Source organism: Puma concolor, chromosome B4 (genome assembly GCF_028749965.1).
Source record: "Puma concolor isolate L17-30 chromosome B4, mPumCon1.1.hap2, whole genome shotgun sequence".
Lineage (NCBI taxonomy): Eukaryota > Metazoa > Chordata > Mammalia > Carnivora > Felidae > Puma > Puma concolor.
In genome coordinates this window covers 26,635,608-26,659,536 of record NC_141673.1, presented here as the reverse complement: position 1 = coordinate 26,659,536, position 23,929 = coordinate 26,635,608, and the positions used below count along the sequence as shown (strand labels likewise).

Below are 23,929 nucleotides of genomic sequence, written 5' to 3'. Positions count from 1 at the left end.
GCGCCCCCTACCCTCTCTTTTCAACTGCAATATTAGAAAGTAAATAACAAACAGGAAAGCTCACCACCTAGCAAATTTTTTTTCACAAGTTTGATTGCCCCCTTTTTTTAAGATTTGATTTTTAAGTCCTCTCTACACCTAACGTGGGGTCGAACTCACAACCCTGAGATCAGGAGTTGCATGATTCATGGACTGAGCCAGCCAAGCGGCTTTTATTGCTCTTCCTTATTTATTTTTTTTTTTTATTAATGTTTACTTATTTATTTTGAGAGAGAGAGAGAATGTGAACTGGGGGAGGGGGCAGAGAGAGAGGGAGAGAGAGAATCCCAAGCAGGCTCTGCACTGTCAGCACAGAGCCCGACGCAGGGCTCGAACCCATGACCCAAGAGACCATGACCTGAGCTGAAATAAAGAGTTGGATGCTCCACTGACTGAACCAACCAGGCGCCCCATATTATTGTTCTTCTTTAAAACCTTTACCAATCTCTTTTCCAGCAACTTTCTCTGCCCGTCTCTCTGCACACCTAAAAATGACCATATTTATGTTTTGTATAAATAAACCTGTAAAGCAGGCCACACTTTCTGCGTTGTTTCCAGTCTTCATGCTCTGCATTTTCATGGGGGGGGGTCACGTTGTCCCTTTTGCTTTTGTTTTCCCCTACTTCTCGTTAGATCTGCAAAGCCTTTGCCTCCTTGCGGCCAGTGATTTCTGCTAAGTGTCGCTGAAGGCTCCTCCACAAGGAGCGATGCAGTCGGTAGTGTACCTGGCCTCACTGGAGGACGGTCCCCTCCCTGCCCACATTTCACAACACGCCCTGAGGGCTCGCAGTGCGCACAGACCCTTGGTGCAAAGTCTTCCTCTTTCTCTAGCCTCCTTCTTCCTGTGCACCCTTTTTCCATTGCATAACCTCCTGGCTGCTTTCATTATCACTAGTAATGTCCACAGTGATAGGAGCTAGCATTCGTTGAGTACCTACTGTGTGCCAGGCACTATTCTAAGCATGTTTGCACATGTAATCTCCTTTAATTTAACCCCCATTTCGTTTAACAGGCCCTCATCTCATTTGATTTGATTTTGGGTTAATTCAGCCCTGTGAAGGGGGGGAGGTGGTATCATCCATTTCATAGATGAGACATTGGAAGCACAAAGCCATTCAGTTGTCTGGGTCGCCTCTCTCCTAAATCCTAGGGCTAGGACTCAGTGACAAAGTTGTTAAACTGCTCTTTTCTCCTCCTTCAGGTCTCCGAATATTGTATGGCGACTTCCTGCAGGTTTTCAGCCCCCAGCTTCAAGGGTTCGAAAGTGCGGGCCAACGTCACCGTGAAGCTGAGAGTCCAGGAGACCTACTTGGACTGTGGGAGCTTGCAGTATCTTGAGGACCCCAGGTTCACAGGGTGTCGGGTCGAACCCGAGGGGGACACAGAATTGGAAGTGAAAATTCAAGTATGTTTCTCACTTATCTCGGGTGGGATGTGCCCCCTGCCCTTTGCGACTGGCAAGGTGTGCTCGTGTCTGTGGGTTCCCTCGTGCGCCCTGATTTCTCCATCTCCTCTTTGCTCTTCACAGAAAGAAAATGATGACTTCAACATCTCCAAGACAGACATTGAAATCACCCTCTTCCATGGGGAAAATAAGCAATTAAATTGCAGTTTCGAAAATATTACTAGAAATCAAGATCTCACCATCATCCTTTGCAAAATTAAAGGCATCACGAATGCAAACAGCATTGACACCTCTTCCAAGAAAGTCCGTGTGAGTCATCTGCCAGCCCTACCTATTGGTCTTACCTCAGTTGGGGCAGTTCCTTGGCTAGACAGAAGCCAGAGTGGAATCTGCCGTGGATCTTTAGATCTTCACTTTAAATAGCAGATAAACAAAGCTTGTATTGCGAGCACAAACATAATTCCTACAAAATAGCTGGCAGAATCCATCCATGTGCCTATTGGAATGTCAAAGCATTGAACAACCATTGTCTATAATACTAATGAGTCTTGATAGCTTTTGTTCTAGCCATGCATTTGGACTGTAGCATCTGCAGGCAGAATCTCTAGACCACTGACGAATGAGCTGTCATTCTTTCCCCAAATGTGGCAGTGACATGTCTTAGCAGATTCCCAGCATACTCAAAGCAGCATTAGATTCTGATGGAGACCAGATAATCTATGTGTCGTGGGCCACTTCCTCCACCACAAAGGCACACTTGCAATTCATCTCTCCCCGACATGTTTGAGGGTCCCATCACGGTTATATTTATGTCCCACAATAAAGATGTGAGACCCTTGGGAGAGGAAACATATTATAAGTCTGTCTTTATGGTGTTCATGCCATATGAGGCTCTTCACAGTCTATACCAAAAAAAAAAAAAAATGCTTTATGACCTGTAGTCATAAATATTGAATAAAGGTCAAGGAAAAAGAACATCAGACTGGAAGCCAAAAAAAAAAAAAAAAAAAAAAAAAAAAGATGTGTTCATGTTCCAGCTGCACCGGCTAATAGCTGTGTGGCCTTGGGTAGGTCACTTGGCTTTGCTGAGCCTCCCTTTGTCCATGTGTATGGTAAAGAGGGTAGTAATTATTATAAATCAAGAGCACCAACTGAGATTACAAGTGCTCCCACATGTCACATTGGTTGAGAAGAACGGTGCTAGTATTCTTTGTTGATGAGATGGTTCCAGAGTGCCTATACTGAGATGGGGACACAGCAGAGAAGAAAACAGACCCCAAAATTCTGTCTTTGTGGACATTACCTGAAGAGTCATGTAGTGAAGGAAATAATTTAAAAATGTGTCAGGTGGTGGTGATCACCATTGGGAAAAATGAAGCAGCGGGCAGTGATGCAAGTTTTACAATGGTGGGCAGAGAAGGTCTCTCTGGAAAGATAACATTTGAGTAAGGACCTCAAGGAGGAGAGAGAATGAGCCATGGGTTCTCTGGGGTGTGAAAGGTTCTAGATAGATGTAACTGCAAGCTGCAAAGGTCTTGAGTCTGGAGTCTGCCTGGTGCATTTGAGAAACTACGAGGAGGCCAGTGTGGCTAGAGCAGACTGAGCAAGGGGAATATTCCAGAAGGCTGGAGAGTTAATGGAGGGAGCAGGAAGAGGTAAAAGATGATTAGGACCTTGTGGGCCATAGCAAGGGCTTGGTCTTGAGCTCTGGGAAGCCACTGGAGAGTTTTGAGCAGGACTGCCGTGAGCCTACTTAAATGATAAAGTGCATTTAGTCTTCGTGACAAACTTACGAAGAGACAACCCTACATCTCATTTTAAAGATGAGGAAAGTAAGGATCGGATGGTTAAGTTAAACTCCTATGGCAAAGAGGACTAAATTCTAAAATCTCCAGGTGTAGTCCAGTGTACCTCAACTGACATATCTGGAAACTGAGGCACAGTGAATGTTCTCAATGTGCTCAAGATCACATAGCTAATCTGCCCGAGGTGGGACTTGAATTCATATATCCTACCTAGCTCGTCACCTCTTTTTGCATCTTGGGGAAAATGATTTGGAGGAAAAAGGGTGTATATAAATATGGCACCCAACTCAACTGAGTCTAATGACACTCTGTCTCATCAGGTCAAACTGGGAAACTTAGAGCTCTATGTTGAGCAGGAAACAGTTCCCACCACTTGGTATTTCCTGATTGTGCTTCCCGTCTTGCTCGTGATTGTCATTTTTGGTAAGTGTCCTGTTTGATTTTGTCAGAGAAATTACTCCCTGAGGCGTCTCATCAGGCGGCAGACTCTCAGCTTTCAGGGGCTGTTTGCTTCAATTAAGTATTAATGGATGAAAACCCAAATCACAACTTTGGGAAAAGAATAATAGGTACATGTTGAGGGCTTTCTAGACATTTTTTTAGTATGCCTTATTAATACAAAGCTGGATTACGAAGATGGTATCTTGGTGCTCGAGAAAGATAGTCCACTTCACTTCCCCAATATTGTGAACTGTGATGATGAATGGCCCATTTACGTTATTCCTTCAGAATTGCTCTGGCATTCTGGACTTTCAAGATCTAGTCATCTCCTGCCTCTCACCTCACCAAACACCAGCCCCTGCTCCCACCCCAGCTCTGCGTTTCCTGGTGTGTTAGGAGTGTGGTCTGTACTGGGGCACCTGGGTAGCTCAGTCAGTTAAGTGTCCGACTCTTGATTTTGGCTCAGGTTATGATCTCACAGTTCTTGAGTTCGAGCCCCACGTCAGGCTCCACACTGATAGTATGGAGCCTGCTTGGTAGTCTTTCTCCCTCTCTCTCTCTGCCCCTCCCCGACTTGCTCTCTATATCTCTCTCAAAATAATAAAAATAAACTTAAATTTAGAAGTGTGATCCGCACCATCTATTCAAGTGTCCCAAGGCTCATCCAAGCACAGAGATCCATGGTGGTTGCTCACTGGCCGAATCTGGTTGCTCACTGGCTGCCAGTCTGTTTTGTTTGTTTAAAATTAGGTGAGTCACCTATGTTGTGCACCTGAAACCAATGTCCTTGTATGCCAGCTATACTTCAACTTAAAAAAAATAATTAAATGATTCACATTTTTTAAACACTCTTTTGAAAATTTGAAAGACCCGGATCATTGGGTCTCCACTTGTCCATAGCTCCAGTTGCTGGAGCTGAGTAGTAGCTACACCTTGAGAGAGGGCATGTGGTCACTGGGGTTTTGCCACAGTCTCGCCACCTGGGCCACGTGACTCATCTGTGTACCTGGTCCCTGTAGTCGTGTAGTGTGTGGCCTGGTTCTGAGCTGCTTTTCGTCTAAAATCTGTGTCCTCTTGTCCTTCTTAGAAACAGAACTCTCCTCCACCGACTAAGCACCGCGCACTCCTCGATTTAACACATGCATTGCCTTTCTGACACCTTCTGTTAATAGTTGCCAATGTTTCCTTCCATGCACTCCTTCATTCCTTCATCCATCCCTCCGTCCATTTACCTTGTGTTTACTGAGCACCCACTGCGCAAGTCTCTGGAGCTGGAGAGAATGAGTTAAGGCCTGGCCCTTTCTCCCAGCTGGTTCTGAGTCCAGTGAGGGAAGGACTGCCGTGTGTGATGAACTCACCCAATGGAATGAACTCATTTTGCAAAGACCCTATTTTGCCCTGTTGATCATTTCATCTATTTTCTTATGCTTCGCCCCCAGTTGTCTACCCCTATTATATATCGGGAATCCAGAATTGGGCTTGATATTTTAATGAGGTCCTGGCTGGTACTCGCTTCAAGTAAGAAGAATACTTCTAAACGCTGAGCTCTATTTGAGACTCCGCCAGTGTGAAGCAGCAGTAGATGGAACAGTCTCACCATAGAGTCACCTCCGCTTGGTGACTTACTAGAAACCTCTGATCTCTTCCTGTGCTCTTATGACTCATCACTCCTCTCAGTTTGTTGTAGAGATTATTTATGCTCTTGACAGTGAAGGGGGCTCAGTTTGACACATGGCTTTTGGCTTCATCAGCATCTGCAAAGCCCTATAAAACTCTCATCCCCTTCCACAGGGCTCCTGGGTGGCTCAGTTGGTTAAGTGTCCAACTTTGGCTCGGGTCATGATCTCACGGCTTGTGAGTTCGAGCCCCAAATTGGGCTCTGGGCGGACAGCTCAGAGCCTGGAGCCTGCTTCGGCTTCTGTGTCCCCCTCACTCTCTGTCCCTCCCCCACTCACGCTCTCTCTCTCTCTCTCAAAAATGAATGAACATTAAAAAATTTAAAAAAAAGAACTCTCATCTCCTTCTTACCGTGATTCCTGGGCACCATGTGTCACCAGCAGCTGGAACAGATGTGAAGTGTACAAATATCTTAGCTCATTGGTCACATCGTTAGTGAAAACACGAAGCACAGCCGGCTGAGGCCTGCCACCTGCAAAACCTCTCCACTGTGGCTTCCCCTGGAGGTGTCAGCCATGAAATTCCCACTGCTTGATGGACGTGGCTGCCTCACTCCCTGAGCCAGCGTTGCCCAAAATGTGGCCTGGGGAGCTGTAACCCCAAGTCACACTCCTAGAAAAAGGGGTTCCGTCGTCACATAAATTTGGAAATCACTGCGAGCCCCATCCTTATTTTGAAGATACACAATGCATGTTATGATTGACGCTGTTGACTTTGTGGAGAACTGTATTGAGTTTTGTTTCCTCCTGCATCACTCACATCGACTGGTAGTGGGATCCTTTTATCATGAAGTTTCTGTTAAAGGAGGAAACCCTTTCCAGAATAAGGGTGTAGCCGACAGTTGTTGGGTATTGTTTTTAAAATACAACTCCTGAATGCTTTCTGTGAGTTACTCCTTATAATCCTGTCAACGTCACAATGAGGCCGGCACTTTGACAGATGAGGCAGCCAGCCACAGAGATGCTAAGGAACTTACCAGAGGTCACACAGCTCATAATTGGTAGCGCAGGGACGTGGACTGAGCACCAAACCTGTTCAGTGCGCTTCTCTGCAGCACAGTTAGAAACCAGATGAAATGGGGAAAGAAGCAATGTCCCAGATCCAAGGGCCCGTTGCGGACGGCTCACCATGTCACCCAATTTGATCTATGCAAGTTTGACTTATATAGCTCACCGTCGATCTGTGGTTTCCTTCTACAATTGCAGCTCCACTTTATTTCTCCAGGGATGTTTAGAAACATTAAAAAAGAAAGAATGGAACAATATACGTGGCCTATGGCTGTAGGGAAACTTGGCTCGTTTCATTACTTTTCAGCCAGCTGGGATCTTTGGTTACAAGTGAAGGTTATTTGATTTAGTTTTTACTATTAAGGTGGGTAGTTTTGTGTTTTCCTGCTGCATTTTAGTATCTTCCTCCTCAGAGTGACCCCTTGCTGGGAATGTTCCTTTTGATAAATTCCATCTCTTAAATGCTATTCTTTCTCTCTCTTCCTGTCTCTCTTTCTAAAAGAAATGTCAAGGTTGGTTTGGTTTTCCTGTTTGTTTTTTGAGTTAACATGTCAATCTGATGCTGGATGTCTGTCTCCTCAGCGGCCGTGGGGGTGACCAGACACAAATCGAAGGAGCTGAGTCGCAAACAGAGCCAACAGTTGGAGCTCCTGGAGAGCGAGCTCCGGAAGGAGATACGTGACGGTAGGCTCCAAAATTTTATTTGTAGAAAAACAAGCCTTTTTTTTAATCATTTTTTTCTTTTTTACCCTTAAATGGAGCTGGCCACAGTAATGAGAACTGTTTGTATAATAGAAGACATCTGAACAGCAGGGTCTAGGCCTGGCTTTGTGTTTTATTTCAGCTCTGCTCTGCAGCCAACCAAGTAATTATCTATTGTTTCGTCTTTAATGAAAACCAAGGTCATACTCCGTGTTAGACAAAACAGCAGAAGATCTTATCCATTGTTTGTTGAGTTAAAATATTGCTCTTGGGATTCTGTTTTGCAGGCTTTGCTGAGCTGCAGATGGATAAATTGGATGTGGTTGATAGTTTTGGAACTGTTCCCTTCCTTGACTACAAACATTTTGCTCTGAGAACTTTCTTCCCCGAGGTAAAAGAGCATTGATCATATTCCTAAGGTTGAGTCTTGAATAATAATGAAGGTGCTTGTTGCTATTGTCAAAATGGGTGTTTGCTTCCAAGGCAGCTGTAGATAACGTGCTTGGTACAAAATAATGGCTCAAGTTTGAACAGAGCAGGGAGCAGGACAATTATTAATTGGATTGATGAGGATATAAAGCAGTGATGGGTCACTGACAATTATTCTTTGTCCAGTAACAAAAACCTAGGAGGGACAGAAGTTCAGAGTGATGATTTTTGCTTTATTTTATTACCCGTTTAGAGCTGAATTTGTAGCTGGGAAGCCCGCTAGTTTATTTAAAAATCAATAAATTGTGGGCTGGCCAATTTGTTGTGTTTATCTGCATGACTTCTATTGCAGCTACTAGATTATTCACTATTACTTCTCAATTGGAAATGAAAAGAACTATGGGCCGAGAGGGAGGGAAGTCGACATGTGTAGAATTTGAGTTGATAGCAGCCATTTTTAGCAATGTCGAGTTTTTATGGTTCTCTTCAACAGTTGTTCTTTGGCTGATCAGTCCGTATCATCCTCATTTAGTAGAAATAGTTGCACGAAATGATTGATTAATCCGTTCTGGGACTCCAAGGAGTAGTCTACTTTAACCCTTTGGGTTTTCAGTCTCACTCTGTTCTAACGCCTCCATCTTCTCCCCCACTCACTCAGCCTTCCTCCTTCACACTCCCAAGTCTTGGGTGAGGTACACTCATCTGCCTGCCATCACCTCCACATCCTGATGCCCCCACTTCACCACGTTGCCCTTTTTTGTCCAGAACTGGTGACCACAGAGGGGCCCAACCTCTGGAACATCAACACAGACGATCATGTTTAACTCTAGATTTCTAGACAAAGCCAGCCCAGAGCTTATATCACCTTACCAGAGCTTCTCATCTACATTTGGCCAGAAGCCTAGAGTTCAGAAGCTCAGACACATGCAGTAAGCAATTTCCAGTTTCTCTATAATTCTAGAAGCAGACACCATGATATGTGATGCTGTGTCTCAAGGTTGGGATACTTCCATAAAACACCCACCATATTTTGTTTTTGGTCCAAGCCTTACTATTGTAAATCAAGAAGGCTATAAATAAGACCTCAGTTTTTTGTGCTTGTACAATATATTTTTTAAACTTCTCCTCCAGGAGTACCAGGCACCCAGGCTTGCATTTGCCACCTCATCCATCCATTTCTATGGCAGAACACCACCTAGGGAGGGGGGTTCAATTCCCTGAATCAGGATGACTATGCAGGACATCACCAGTCCTATTCGCCAGCTATCTGAGATCCCCATTAAGAATTTAATAGCAATAAAATAACAGAGATTTCTACCATCAACACGAGGATTGTGTGGGCTTTTACAGTTAATGATTGCTCTTGAGTGCTGAAGGGAGTAAAACTGTGACCTGAAAAAGAAATTGCCCTGTCTTCTAAAGTCGGTAATCAAGAGCAAGATAAGTGATGAATGCAAAAGACACTGTTGCAAATTGACTGTTTTGGAGGGCGGGTGGGGAATCCCAGGAACAATGCTGTATTATTTTAGAAGAGAGATACAGCTGACCCTTGAACAACACGGGTTTGAAGTGCATGGGTCTACTGATACATGGATTTTTTTTTCAGTAAAACAGTACAATCTCATAAATGTATTTTCTCTTCCCTATGGTTTTCTTTTATAGCTTTTTTTTATTTTTTATTAAAACCTTCTTTTAAAAAAAAATTTTTTTTTTTAACATTTATTTATTTTTGAGACAGAGAGAGAGCATGAATGGGGGAGGGTCAGAGAGAGGGAGACACAGAATCCGAAACAGGCTCCAGGCTCTGAGCTGTCAGCACAGAGCCCGATGCGGGGCTTGAACTCACAGACCGTGAGATCATGACCTGAGCCGAAGTCGGACGCTTATCTGACTGAGCCACCCAGGCGCCCCTTTTTATACCTTTTTTTTTAAAGTTTATTTGAGAGAGCATGTGAACACACATGAGTAGAAGAGGGGCAGAGAGGTAGAATCCCAAGCAGGCTCCATGCTGTCAGCATGGAGCTCCACATAGGGCTTGATCTCACAAAGTGTGAGATCATGCCCTGAGCTGAAGTCAAGAGTCATACACTTAACCGACTGAGCCAACTAGGTGCCCCCCTTCCCTATGATTTTCTTAATATTTTCTTTTCTCTAGCTTATTTTATTATAAGAATATAGTTACAATACAAAAAAACATATAAACTGTGTTAATCAATGGGTTATGTTATTGGTAAGGCTTCTTGTCCACCAGAAGGGGTCCACCCCTTGTGGACTATTAGTATTTAGGTTTGGGGAAAAAGTCATATGCAGATTTTCGACTGTGCAGAGGATCAACGCCCCTAACCTCCTCATTGTTAAAGGGTCAACTGTAGTTGCAAGAAGCCAAACTGATTTAACTCAGGGTTATGTATAATCTTGAATGGCAGTTGGGAAAGACATGAGAGCCAAAGTCAGAAGGAGTCACTACAGGAGAGGACCCAGAAAAAACAAGGATAACTATCAGAACCCTATAAAGACCCAAGTTACAATTGAATTTATAATAAAAGATATAGAGAACCAGAAGACCATAGTCTTTGATCACAGTCTTTGAACCAGTTGAAATATATTCTAGGCTGCAGATAAGTCCTGTGTCAATTAGGCCCTTTACAGATCTATCCAGGAGCCACATCCTCTAGGCCTGGAGGTTGGGTGTTGGATGAAAAACGTGAGTGGTTAACACCTAACAGACAACAGTAGGCAAAACCACAGGAAATTGTTCACAGAGGCCAAGGTATTACCTGGTTCTGTGCCCTGCCCTTTGGTTTTGGGCTTTTTAAAGCCTTTGTTTTCGTTCTATTGACTGGTTTGTTTTGCTGAAAATAGGAGAAGAAATAAGAGTGAGCAGTGCACCCTACCTCCTAGAAGAGGGAAATTCAAATGAAGAGAGGAAGGAACCTTAGAATACAGGGAGCCATCATGGCATTTCCCTAGTTAAGGTCAGGAATCAATCTGTTTAAACTGTCCATATAAAGTTGGTTCAGCAGAAAAATGTTAGGAACTAGAAAATGCAAACCCAAGGTCTGATTTTTCTGCATATTACTAGAGGAGAGTATGACCAAAATAGTTTGAGGTCTTCTGCTTAGGCTAACAAATTTGAAACTATAAAGCAAAAATCCTCTGCAGAAGAAATTTACTTTAATGAGGTATAAAAATAGCCTAAAGTTTCAAATATTACCCCTAAAAAAGAGGAAGAGAAAAACCTGAATATTCAAGTTTATATTTTCATTCTGTTGACTCATTTGAAGTGTTACTCGGCATGCTTTTAAAATTTAATTATTTAGGGGTGCCTGGGTGGCGCAGTCGGTTAAGCGTCCGACTTCAGCCAGGTCACGATCTCGCGGTCCGTGAGTTCGAGCCCCGTGTCAGGCTCTGGGCTGATGGCTCAGAGCCTGGAGCCTGTTTCCGATTCTGTGTCTCCCTCTCTCTCTGCCCCTCCCCCGTTCATGCTCTGTCTCTCTCTGTCCCAAAAATAAATAAACGTTGAAAAAAAAAAAATTAAAAAAAAAATAAAATTTAATCATTTAATTCCAATCAGATTTGTGACACATTAAAAAAGGAAACTCAAATTTAAAATTTCACATCCAGGAGCCACACAGCATAGCACACAAAAATAATTGTAGAAACCAGCAGAACAGTAGCCTTGCGGTCTAGTTTGCCATAAATTAGTGACAAAAATAATAAAAACAGCTGCCATAGAGAACTTACCGTGCACCCATTCGTTTTGTTTTCACCCTAAGCCTAGGAGGTGGGAATCAGGAGTGTCCCCATTTTGCAGATGAGGAAAGTCAGACACAGAGAAGTTACATAACTTGCCCAAAGTCAAGTGACCAGTAGGTGAAAAAACCAGGACAGGAGCCCAAGTAATTTGGCTCCACATCCTAGCTTTTAACCACCCCACTCAAGCCCTCTCCAGTAACATTGTACATTGAGACAGTAGATACGACTAAGCTGAGACTTGTAAAAACTTACCGAGACGACTCCATATTTATCCTTAGAAGGTAAATTGCTTGAGGAGTGGTCTGCACGTTTGCACAATCTTCTTTACCACTTCTTTCACTTTCGAGTCAGTTCTTTTAAAGTGTGAGATGCCTTCCTCTACCAAAAATGGGACTGATGCAATAATCATTCTTCGTCTTAGAGGCTTCCAGAATCCACTGGTGCTTCTGGAGAGCTCAATAATTATTTATTATGTATCAGAGGATGTACAATGAACCTAAGCCCAGAGGCTCTTCAGATTAGCAACAAGTGTCTCTATTAAAACGGACTTGGGTATTATAGCAAAAATACACTATTCATTTCCTTTGGATGTTATGAATAATAAAAGTGTCTCCTTCCTCTCAGTCAGGTGGCTTCACACACATCTTCACTGAAGATATGCATGTAAGTCTATAAGTTTTCATCTTTAGCCCATGATTGCCTTTCATCATGTCCTCTTCCTCCTCCTCATCCCCATTATTGAATTTTTGTGAGTTTTTTGGAATCATGAATTCAATATTAAATAACCTATCATTTTGGGAAACCCATTGTGGATCTATCTTCTAACTTTAATAAGTTTATATATTTATATCCTATCATATCATATCATATCATATCATATCATATCATATCATATATCCATTTGTTTTTTCCAGAACAGAGATGCCAATGATAAGAATGAAAGTCTCACAGCCTTGGATGCCCTCATTTGTAACAAAAGTTTCCTTGTTACTGTCATCCACACCCTTGAAAAACAGAAGAACTTTTCAGTGAAGGACAGGTATTGGTCAATTTATTTATATTTTGAAAGTCATTAAGTAGGGGAAATAAAAACTCTTGAGCCCCTTGTTTTATTTCCAAACCACAACCTGAACTCGGTATCTTGAAAATGTGGATTTACCTATAGAGGCTGTCTGATCGAAGGGTCATGAAGCCCTGATTGCTCCATTTCAGATATCACACAACCTCAACGCAAATTCTGTTTTGAAAGACACACACACACATATACTCCTCCCACCAAAACAAACAAACAAAAACCCTGAAAAACCCAACACCAAGAAAAAAACATGAGTCCTGAATCAAAAAAGCAGAAGTGTTATTTTCTGTTTCTAAAAACACCTGAAAATTTGGGAAAGACGTTCATTTCTTGTTTACCACTTTAATTTAAAAGTTTAAGTGCTAGAAACACATAAGAAGTCCTGGAATTAACATTGGTGCCTGGTTTTTATGGATTGAGGACAAAGGTGGTTGACCTAAGACATTATAAGTGCCCACAGGACAGCACCCCATCGCCCTTTGGCTTCTCTAGAAGACACCATCAGTATCAAGCCCAGCCACAGCTAATAGTTAACCTCATTAACCAAGGCCCTTTTTTTATGTGCTTCTTTATCATCTGTATACCTTCTTTTTTTTCTTTCAATTTTATTGAGATGTAATTGACATACAGCACTGTATAAGTTTAAGCTGTGCAGCATAATGATCTGACTTACATGTATTGCAAAATGATAACCACAATTAAGTTTAGTTCGGATCCATCATCTCGTACAGATACAAAAAAAGTGGGGGCAGATGAACTTTTAGGATTTACTCTCTTAGAACTTTCAAACATACCATACAGCAGAGTAGCTGTAGTCATCGCGTTGTACGTGACATCCCTAAGCATTTACTTCTCTTATAACTGGAACTTTAGACCTTTTGTCCACCTCCCTCCAATTGCCCCTTTGTCCCCCACCTCTGGTAACCACAAATCTTTTTCCGTGAGCTTGGTTCTTTTTCTTTCTTTTTTTTAGATTCCACATGTAAGTGAAGTCACATAGTATTTGTCTTTGATTTTTTCATTGAGCGTAATGCCCTCAAGGTCCATCCATGTTTTCACAATGGCAAGATTTCATTCTCTGGTATGGCTGAACTGTATTCGGGGTTGGGGGCGGGGGGTGTTTGTGTGTGTGTGTGTGTGTGTGTGTGGTACGCAAATATACCACATTTTCTTTATCCATTCATGTGCTGATGGACAGTTGTTTCAACGTCTTGAGTATTGTAACCAGAGCTCTGTTTTTAAACAGGTGTCTGTTTGCCTCCTTCCTGACCATTGCCCTGCAAACCAAGCTGGTCTACCTAACCAGCATCCTGGAGGTGCTGACCAGGGACTTGATGGAACAGTCTAGTAACATGCAGCCTAAACTCATGCTGAGACGCACAGAGTCTGTGGTTGAAAAACTCCTCACAAACTGGATGTCGGTCTGCCTTTCTGGTTTTCTGCGGGTAAGTGTCCTATCCCTTGGCCGGTCAGAGGTAAGACAATAGGTGGTTATTTTTAGCAGATGCTAATGCCTTTGCCAGGGTAAGTCCTGAACACTCCATGGTGTCAGCATTTAACCTCTTTGAGACTTGGTCCTTGGCAGGAGCAAGTGGAAGGGAAAACAAGAATTGTTTTTGCTGTAATCTATGTAAATGTGACTCATTTAGAATTTCCTCAGGTAAAACTTTTTTTTTCTCTTTGAAACAATTTCACTGTGGTAAAAACAATTAACATGAGACCTATCCTCTTACCAGATTTTTAAGTGTGTAAAACAGCGTTGTTATCAGTAGGCACGGTGTCGTGCCACAGATTCCTAGAACTTATTTGTCTCGTGTAACTGCAATTTTATACCCATTGGCTTTGGGTATAAATCACACCGGTAATTAACAACCAGGGCCCAGGCGGTCTAGTTAAGAGAAGAGACTGAGGGGACAGAATATTTCAAATGCTGAAGCGAGCACGTGACTCGAAGGGCCTCTGAAGCATCTTGGAAATACCCGTTTACCTACTAATACAGGAAGCTAATTACACTCCATTCTAACCAGTCCTTCCACACGATTCTGTTTGTTTAGCAAGTCTCCAAAGAGCCGCCCGCCCCCTGAGTTCCAGTTGGAGTTGCTGTCTGAATGTGGTTGTAGCCTGATTGAGTCTTAACATCCTTTTGAATGCAAAGTTTGTGCAGACTCCAGTGGGTCAGAGCATGGGTCCTGGAGCCCGCCTCCCGGTCTGCATCTGGACTCCCGTCACTTGCTAGACGAGCCTTCTGGACCTGTCTCGGCCTTGATTTTATAACCTATAGAATTGGAGGAAGAGTAGTTTAGGGCTGTTCTGAAGCCTGGATGAGAAAATGCATGTAATTGCTTGTCACCAAGTAAGCACTCCATAAATGTTGGCTGTTATTATAAAATATTAATAGGAAAAGAAGAGTGTTCTGTTGAACCCAATCTTCGTTCAGCCCTCTGAGGCCCCTGTACAGAAGATTCTTAACCTTCTTTAATTTCACCAGCCATCCAGATTCCAGCAAAACTGCATAATTGTGTATTTGTAGCTAGTTCCAAAATCTAATTAAACTTTGAATAAGATACACTGTTATGCCACAGGTTTTAACAGTGCTACTTAAGTTTAGATCCAAAAGCAGCACTTTAAATAGACTGTGCTTAGTTTAATGTTTAATGCAATCTTACAAGTAGATGCACAACGTTTTTTTCTTGTTTTTTTTTCTTTTTTTAACCGATGCCTTCCTCTCCCAAGGCGCTACCCATTTATTAAGATTAATGAAATCTGCCGCCTTTTCTGTTTACTTGGTATAAATCATCATACGCTTTGGGGAGGTGTTGAGCAGTTACTTCTGGGGTGAATGTTTTTGCTTTCGACCATCTTAGCCTCAGCCACAACCACATCTAGACAGAGGCGACTGGCCCCACACCTGGGTCCTGGGTCTTAGTCTTAAAAGGCAGGCTTCTGCCCCACCACTGAATCACAAGCCCTGGGGGTGGTTTCCAAGCTTCTCCAAGTCATTGCATGCGCCTTACATTTGAGAATCCTGCGGTAATAGAAAGAGCCCTGGAGTGGGAGTCTTGGGTAGAAGCAGCAGGTTTCATGTCAGCCCCAGTTAGCTGTGCGTCTCTGGGAATGGTACGTCTCACCTGAGCAACTGTTTTCTGTCCACTCTGTAGGGGGGCATGGTCACTGGTTTTAAGTTTCTTTCCAGCCCTCTCTCCTGGGATCTGAGCCCTCAAGTGCCGGTTGGAGCCTTGTTTTTGCTCCCCTGGGGCCTTAAAGAGGTGAGGGTGTTCCAAAAATCTGGGCGCTAAGCCCAAACGGCTCCCTTGAGCAGAGGATTCTGGGTCAAGAATTTGCAGTGCTGATTCAAGAGTATGTTGAGCACTTGAGACAGTGAGGGCCATGCGCGGACCAGGAGGAAGTGGCAGTGAGCTAGTCAGGCTTTCATTCTCAGTGGAATAATTCCCTGTGCTGCAGAGGGTCTGACGTCCCACATCAGAAGCCCAAGGGGGTGGGGGACTCTGACAGCCTTGGTCCTTCCACCCTGCCCCACACCCTGTTGCCCGGATGCCACTGGCTCTGTGACCCCCCGGTGACTTCCTCCTCTCCACTTCCAGGGCTCCGTGAGGCAAGTATTCCTAATAACGGCCATTTATTGGGTGTGCCAGACATCATGCTAAGAGTTTTGCTTTCTTTTTCTCATGGCATCCTCTCATTTAACCCTGTGAGAGGAGTATCTTGATGACCATTTGCACATGAGGGCATTGGGGCACACAGAATGGACGTGGCTCTCCTCGGACCCCACAGCTGGTTTTGGGAAAGCACCGGGGTTTGAGAGCTCTTCGCCACCCCACTTACTGCTTCCCCAGTGAGGCGGGTACCGCAGGCTTACGGGAGGATTTAAGGATAGAAGGAGATCACCGGCATGAAAGCCTCTGGCTCAGCCAGGGCCAGAGTCTGGTCTCACAAAGAAAAGGAAGGTGAAGGGGCCGAGCTTGGTTCCCATCACAGGAGTGGTTCCGGAAGGTGCACTCCCCCACAGCCGGCTTTAACCCTGGGGAGCTGTGTTCTCTGGTCCCATAAGACACCTAAGCCCCCAGCAATTGTGACTAACTTAGAACTTGTGTCCGATAGTGACGGAGAGGGGGCGCCTGGGTGGCTCCGTTGGTTAAGCGTCCAACTCTTGATTTCAGCTCAGGTCACTGTCTCGCGGTCCGTAGGATCGAGCCCCATGACGAGCTCTGCGCTGACAGTACGGAGTCTGCTTGGAATTCTGTCTCTGCCCCTCCCCCACTCTCTCTCCCTCCCTCCCTCTCTCTCAAAATAAATGCATTTTTAAGGTGATTTTATTAAAGCACGGGGATGGGACCCATGGGCAGGAAAAGCTGCCAATAAACACACATTTTTAAAAAATAGTGCCAGACCTCATAGTTTTCTAAGCCAGATACACGTCAGAATCCCCTGGGAAGGTGTTAAAACCACAGAGGCCCAGGCCTCACCTCCGGAAATTCTGGATCTGTAGGCCTACAGTAGGGTCCGGGCATCTGAGTTTTTTACATGAGCCCCAAGGAATTCTGGTGACGATTACCCAGGTTTAGAACCCTGGGTGTGGATAACAGTGTAAGGCAAAATATTACTTACCTCCATCTAGCTGCACTCTGGAGAATTCTGGGGAACTCCTGACTCCAAAGCCATGGAGTCCATAGCTGCCCTCCCACCCCGCTCCAGCCCAGCTGAGCCCACCTGACCCCTAACCGCAGCCTCTGTGGGCACATCCAGCCCACAAGGCTCGTAAGGACACTCACCCCTGTCTCTGATGTGTGCTGGAGGGAAAAAGAGAAGTGAAAGTTCTAAGTTTGCAGCCAGGACATTACCCAAGGGGACCGAGGGAAAGAGAAGAGAGCAGCGTTGTTGCGAACCATGAATGAGATAAAGGAAGTTTCCCAGAAGAATTTAAATGTCAGGTGCTAGTCCCCGCTCTCTCCCCACCTGGGAAAGTTTTGAACATTCCAACTGTGTCCTCCACTGAGGAAGAGACTCCAGGACATGTCAGCAGGGAAGAGAAGCATGATAAAGGGAAGCCAGTGGAATGGAGGGTGGCAGAAGGGGACCAAAGGAAACCCTGGGACTGGGGAGGGCACATGTTTTTGCAGGGAGTATAAAGCATGGGATGGGCAGGCTGGGGGAGGGGGTGGCGGGGTGAGATCCCAAGAATCTTGAAAGAGGTCTTTGTTTACCTGTTCAGGGGAGAGCAGGGGAGAGACCCAGTGGAATTTCTCCTTTTCAAGCCGGGCTGTGCCACTGAACGGTAAACGGGTGCTTCAAGCCTTAGCCACTTGGCTGGTATCCTCATCACCAAGGCCGTTTGACTTCCAGGTTCCTGGCTCTTCCTCTCCCACGTTTGGTTACTGTCTGTTGATTGTAGACCTTGATTGTTTAGCAAATATGCTACTGAGGACCGGGGCTGCATGCTCTGTGAGGCTGAAATGGAAGAACACACCAGCCTCCCACTTGAGCCGCTCAGAGCCCACGCAAGCACAGTGTGGCTGCAAAGTGGAGGCATTTCAGTCCCCCTGAGGGTGGCAGGTAGCCCCTGGTGTAGGCACAGATGCACACGGCAGAAGTTGGGAGCAAGAAGCAATCGGGATGGGCTGAATTTGGGAGGAAGGCCTTAGAGCTATGGTGTCGGCTCTGGCCCAGGGAAGGGAGTTAGGGTACACGAGTGGCCCCACACCAGCAAAGGCAAAGGGTGCCGGTACATGTCCCACCCGCAGCTCTGCAAACCACAGGGTGCTGGCCGGCACCAGGGGAGAAGGGAGGAAGGCTACCGATTGTGATAACTGAAGGCCACTTCCTTCATGAGAAGCTCTTAACACCAAAAAGTACCCTCTTGGCAAACGTACAAAATGTTCTGACATTTATTCTGGTTACCAGAGCTAATTATCGTGTGTGCGTTCTGATGCCGTTTATTTTTGGTTTGCTCAGAAGGGCGATTCAGTAAGAATGTAAACAAAGCTTAGGCCTCTGTATCTCCTATAGGCATTAGCCAATATGAGCATCCGTCTGCCATATAGAAGCTTAAACGTCATAGAACCATCCTCTGAGAACTTCGTGCTGCTGTTGACTGTAAATTCTGGGTGTGTGTGTGTGTGTGTGTGGGTGTGTGTGTGTCTGTGCCTGCATGTGTGGGGAGAGGAGGCGCTTCCTGAGTTTTGCACCCAATCCTGACTGAAGCAGTGTGTATTTTCTTGGGAGTCTCGTGTGGATTGTTAGAAGACACCGCCTCCTGTCTCCTGTCGCACTGCCATAAACTGAAACTTTAACTCTTTGGAAGAAAGTACAGTGGGTTCTGCAGACCGCTAACTGTGGCCTTTGTGTCTCTTCCCAGGAGACGGTTGGAGAGCCATTCTATTTGCTGGTAACGACCTTGAACCAGAAAATAAACAAGGGTCCCGTGGATGTGATCACTTGCAAAGCCCTGTACACCCTCAACGAAGACTGGCTGCTGTGGCAGGTTCCAGAATTCAGTACTGTGGTATGTTGGTGGTGAAGCCTTCCTTCCAGACTCCGAAAGAAGCCTGGCTGGGAGTTGGATGGTGGGGTGGGGGGTAGGGAGGGGGTGGGGTCACTTAAAATGAAGCAGTATCATTCCTACTGTGGGAGGCCTCAGACGATGAGTTAATTAAAAACAGTAGTTGATAAACTATTAACACGTGTTCACATAATAGATTTTAATTACTGGGATGGGGGTGGGGAGACTTGTAATGATGCCTGGGGTGCTCATCAATTTCCAAAGATTTTAATATCAGGATAGCTTATAGCTTTCAGCGTCGTCAAAGGAAATGCAAAGTGCTCCCTATTCAGCACTTATAATTGCAATCAGAATTTCTCAAACGGCTCTGCTCTGGAAGACAATGTGTGAAGATGTATTTCAACCAAATTGAGGCCGTCTTATTTTAGAACGATAACACAAGACAAATTCCACTGTGTTCCCCATGCAACATGACACCCTTACTTTATTTTCATGGATTAGTTACAAATGTTTGGTGTCATGCACTTAATGTTCTGTGATCTCATAGATATTTTTAGAGGAACGCTGTAAATCACTCCAGGAAGATGACTGCCTGGCTGCTGGATGGTTTCACCCAGTGGAGAACTTCCTTTTCGCCCATCCCTACCCCCCACCACCCTCTTCTCTTCCCTTCCTAAAGGAAGAGAGACCGATTTCCTGCGCGCTCACAGATTTTAGAGAAAGGGCCAAGCCCGGCAAATACCTCCGAAATTACTTAGGCATTTTCTGCTCGTGGAGACTGGGGAAAGAGATCGCCGTCATTTGGTTTTGATCTTCAGCTTCATGGAGACTCTGGGCTTCTTCACAATCTCGTTAGTGGAGGAGGAGGAGAAAATGATGGTGGGGTTTTGGTATTACTCAGTCAGGGGGCTGAGTCTCCTGTGGCTTAGCTCTGGACGGTGAGAACCGTGGTATCATCCTGGAAGAATTCCTTCCCTAATTGGAGAAGGCACCACGTCGCTGTGGGCTGTGTTATGGTTACATCCTCTGGTGGGAGAATAGTCCACAGATCGGCTGCTTCGAGTTCTAGGTCACTGCCCCATGCAGCTTACCCTGCCCTGAAGGCACCACGCCCGACTGCCATCCACAAGGCAGGAGGCTTGAGCAGAAAGTCAACATTTCTCAGTGTTCTGATTTCTGTTACTACAACTGTCTGTAGCCAAGAGGCGAGGGGCAGTGGCTCTCAGATTTTAACATGCATCAGAATCCACTAGAGAGTTCATCAAGCACCAGTTGCAAGGCAGCACCCCAGAGTTTCTAATTCAGTAGGTCTGCGGAGGGCCTGGGATTTTGCATTTTTATTTTTTTATTTATTTTTTTTTTTTAATTTTTTTTAAATTTTTTTTTTTCAACGTTTATTTATTTTTGGGACAGAGAGAGACAGAGCATGAATGGGGGAGGGGTAGAGAGAGAGGGAGACATAGAATCGGAAACAGGCTCCAGGCTCTGAGCCATCAGCCCAGAGCCTGACGCGGGGCTCGAACTCACAGACCGCGAGATCGTGACCTGGCTGAAGCCGGACGCTTAACCGACTGCGCCACCCAGGCGCCCCGGATTTTGCATTTTTAAAGCGCTCCCTGCAGAAGCAGCTGGTCCCGGACCCCCCAGGAGAACTGCTGATATAGTGATGAAGAGGCACACGCTGTATCCTGCCTCTGCCCCTGCGTGACTCGGGGCAAGTTTCCAAAGCTCCCTATGCCTCAGTCTCCTCAGTGGAGATGACAATCATGGCGCCTGCCTGTTTCATGGGGTGTCGCAAGGGTGCAGAGTCAGTGTTCTGTAAAGCACTTAGGACACGGACTGCTGTGTGCGGGCCGTGTAAATCTGTATTAAATTTAATTCACCCCTCCCCCGGCACTTGTTACAAACGCAGATCCAGATAGGCCGATGCCTGGGCCTCCCCTCAGGACTGATTAAACCAGAACTGCTGGAGACAAAGCCCAGGCACGGATAGACTTTTTTTTTCAACACTCCAGATAATTCTAATGTACATCCTGCTCAGAGAGGGCAGGGTGTTTTGGAGAACAAAAACTTTGTTTGCATCAGGGCCTGTCGACACCTTCCCCTATGACTGTTTGAAGACGGACCCAGGGCCTCGGTCCTACCCCCAGGGATGTTCATGCTTTCACTTTGAAACATTTTCCGGGCCCCACGGATTCCCAAAGAGAAAGGATTCCCAAAGAGAACTATCTGTGAGCGTGTATAGGTTGGGGGAAATGTAGCACTGATTTAGTTTCATGAAAGCATGAACCCCCAGCAGGAAGGAGAGGGAAGGAGAGGACCCAGCTGGGAGTGGGGAAGGAGTCAAATGCCCGAAGCAACTTTGGAGGTTTGAGTCCTTTCTAATGTTTTACATGGAAACACTTTTTCCGCCTTTCATTTTGAAACGTTATTTATTTCACAGTCAATTAAGACCATGTGTTTCGGATTTGTTAACTCTCAACTCTTCATCCAAATGTTTCTTGATGTTGAAGGGATTCATGTTGATTCTTGGATTCGCTTTTCCTTTATAGCCCCTGGGGAGAAGGCTAATGGGAAATTATGAATTTAGAAATCCAGATAGATCTTTCTTTTCAAAGGCAGATTTGCCAGTAGATAGGAACTGGAAAAGGGGCAGACCGCTCATTTCCAGGGGCCTTGCCTTTAAAAATGATTTTTACTCCCTTGTATTGTACCTGCCCCAACCTGTTTCATGGTGGACGGTTATATTAGAAGCTCCGGAGAAGGCACATGATCTGGGCTATGCTTGTGTGACAAAATGTTGGCAGAAGGTCAATATAAAAATTTAAGGTTTTTCATTTCCTTTCAGGCAAGTTCCCCCAGCCTTAACCATCGTATTATAATTTTCTTCCTTCCTCCCTCTTCCCTCCCTCTCCTCCCTCTCCTCCCTCTCTTTCTTTCTTACCTCCCTCCTGACTGCCCCCCCACCCCGTCATGTACACCCAGTGGTTTGAGATCTTGATTTTCTAAATTTGCCTGAGGTGGTTTATGTAATTGAAAACCAGGGTATGCTGAACAAACTCGATTCTGTGTGTGTGTGTGTGTGTGTGTGTGTGTGTGTGTGTGTGTGTAAATTCTTTCAAGGAAAGAAAAGTCAGAGAAAAAAACAAGAGCAGCCACACGAGCAACTTGAAATGACAGAGCCTGGTGCCACGACAGGGACACATTTAAAAGGGGCCCCCCAAACTCCCGTTTGGCTAAGTGCTCAGAAACACAGCACCTCATGTAACAACCCGAGAGCTAGGTTTCACACCTCTAAGATTAGGATGTGTTCTCCCTGAGGTCTGGGGTGTTTTCTAGAACACAAAGACATCCTGCCAATTTCTCATATGTGAAATCATTCTACTAACAAATGGGCTCTGAGAGGCAGTTCTTTGCTCACTGCAAAAATTCCTCTGTCTTTGCTCAAAAAGCCCCATACGGCCATACTTACTCAGGTATCACGGGAAACATCCTTCTCTATATAGGCATTGCAGGCTGGCGTTCGATGAAGAGGCTGCCCCACACACAGTCACCCCCGTGAATGCCAGCATCGAGCCGGGTTTGCGCACATGCAAACTTCCTCTAATATCAGGGGATTCAGGTTTGACAGCTGGAAGAGGAATAAGCTTATTGCTCCGTGGTCCTTCCCCCTTTACAACATTTTAGGCGTGTTCAATTTGCTGCTGGAGAACCTCAGGCCCACCCTGAGATTGTGGGCTGTGCTGTGTCCGTGTCGAGAGAATGATTTCAGAGCAGATCCCCTGAAACTTTGGGAGCGCGAAGGAAGGCATGAAGATTTCAGTTCTAGGAAAGTGCACCACATGGGAGAAAGGACATTTGCTTCACTTTCAAGAGGAGATGAGAAAACCCAATAACTCGTAGCAAAGTGTGCTGAATTAGCAGGAGAAGGTTGACTTGTAATCAAAGTTAAGCGAGAAATGGTTTTTTGAACTCTTAAACCCAGGAAATGAGCCTGCCAATCTGCTGTATCTGAGAGATAGCATCTTGGCACCCTGGGAAACAGTGCTCCGACAAACATATTATTGCCCTCGTTCTCATATCTATGAGAACGTCTTTAAGATTATTAGAAATTCTTAGAAAAAGTACAGATACATGTCTATAGAAATCTTAATGCCTCCGCTACGGTCTATTGAAGACTTATGCCAGCCTGCACCAGTCTGCCTTTTTGAACCCAGTAGTTACCATTTTGGGGACAGTCATGTTTAATAAAATATCTCATATGTAACAGAGTCCCGGCTATCTCTAGTGAGAGCTTCACGTCTACATGCTTCCTTTAACACGTTGGCTCTCCCCACCACTCCCTAACTCCTTGTGTTCCATTAGTTTGTCCTTTCAGAAGATCCATTATCCCCATAATTAAACAACCCACTGTCCCGATTAAGTCATTCTGTGTTACTTCAATTACATCCCATTGTTCATTAAATCCTGATGTTTGCACTTCAGCAATCTTGTTTTTAATACTCCTAGCATTTGTGGAGAAACAGTGAAGTTAATTAACAATTCTTGGGCTTTTTTTTTTTTCCCCTTTTGCTCTCTACCATAGTGCAAATCATTTCCATTATGACTTGCAATAATACCGAAACCATTACTAACTTCGTAGTTACTGTTCTGAGCTTCCTGATCAAAGAAGTGAAACCATTTTTTATAATCATTTTAGGTAAGTCATTCCCCAGTTGATGGCAAGAAGTGGAAAATGAAAAACAAGCGTTAAATGAGTGCTTTAAATGACTTCCCTCTTCACACCCTTTCTTCTCACACCCATAATCTTGGGATTAGAAAATAATTTAGTTACCTAAATACAAAAGTATTTAATTTTCTTCTTTATGGCTCAAATGTGACTCTGCGTTGTTAAGGATCCTTATTTATACTTGTACTCCTCAGGGAACGGTCACGTTTATAGCAAATCATGGTGAAGATAAAAGGCATTTTTTTCAGTATGTCTTTTTTTGACATCGGCAAAGTCAGCATTCCATTTGAAGTTACCATTGTCTAGCGCAGGGATCAGCAAACAAGAGCCTGTGGGCCAAATGTGAC

The 23,929-nt window shown here is 44.8% G+C and overlaps 1 protein-coding gene across 2 annotated transcripts in view; it reads left to right on the top strand.

Annotated features, from left to right (window-relative positions):
• The window catches only part of PLXNC1 (plexin C1), a 149,833-nt gene that overhangs the window by 91,971 nt on the left and 33,933 nt on the right, over positions 1 to 23,929 (top strand). For both annotated transcript variants that reach the window (XM_086712644.1, XM_086712643.1), the window contains 9 exons: positions 1,241 to 1,444; positions 1,568 to 1,753; positions 3,570 to 3,672; positions 6,957 to 7,058; positions 7,364 to 7,467; positions 11,886 to 11,924; positions 12,176 to 12,300; positions 13,583 to 13,781; positions 18,710 to 18,856. In XM_086712644.1, the coding sequence (XP_086568770.1) occupies positions 1,241 to 1,444; positions 1,568 to 1,753; positions 3,570 to 3,672; positions 6,957 to 7,058; positions 7,364 to 7,467; positions 11,886 to 11,924; positions 12,176 to 12,300; positions 13,583 to 13,781; positions 18,710 to 18,856 (1,209 nt within the window). The remainder of the gene's footprint in view (positions 1 to 1,240; positions 1,445 to 1,567; positions 1,754 to 3,569; positions 3,673 to 6,956; positions 7,059 to 7,363; positions 7,468 to 11,885; positions 11,925 to 12,175; positions 12,301 to 13,582; positions 13,782 to 18,709; positions 18,857 to 23,929) is intronic.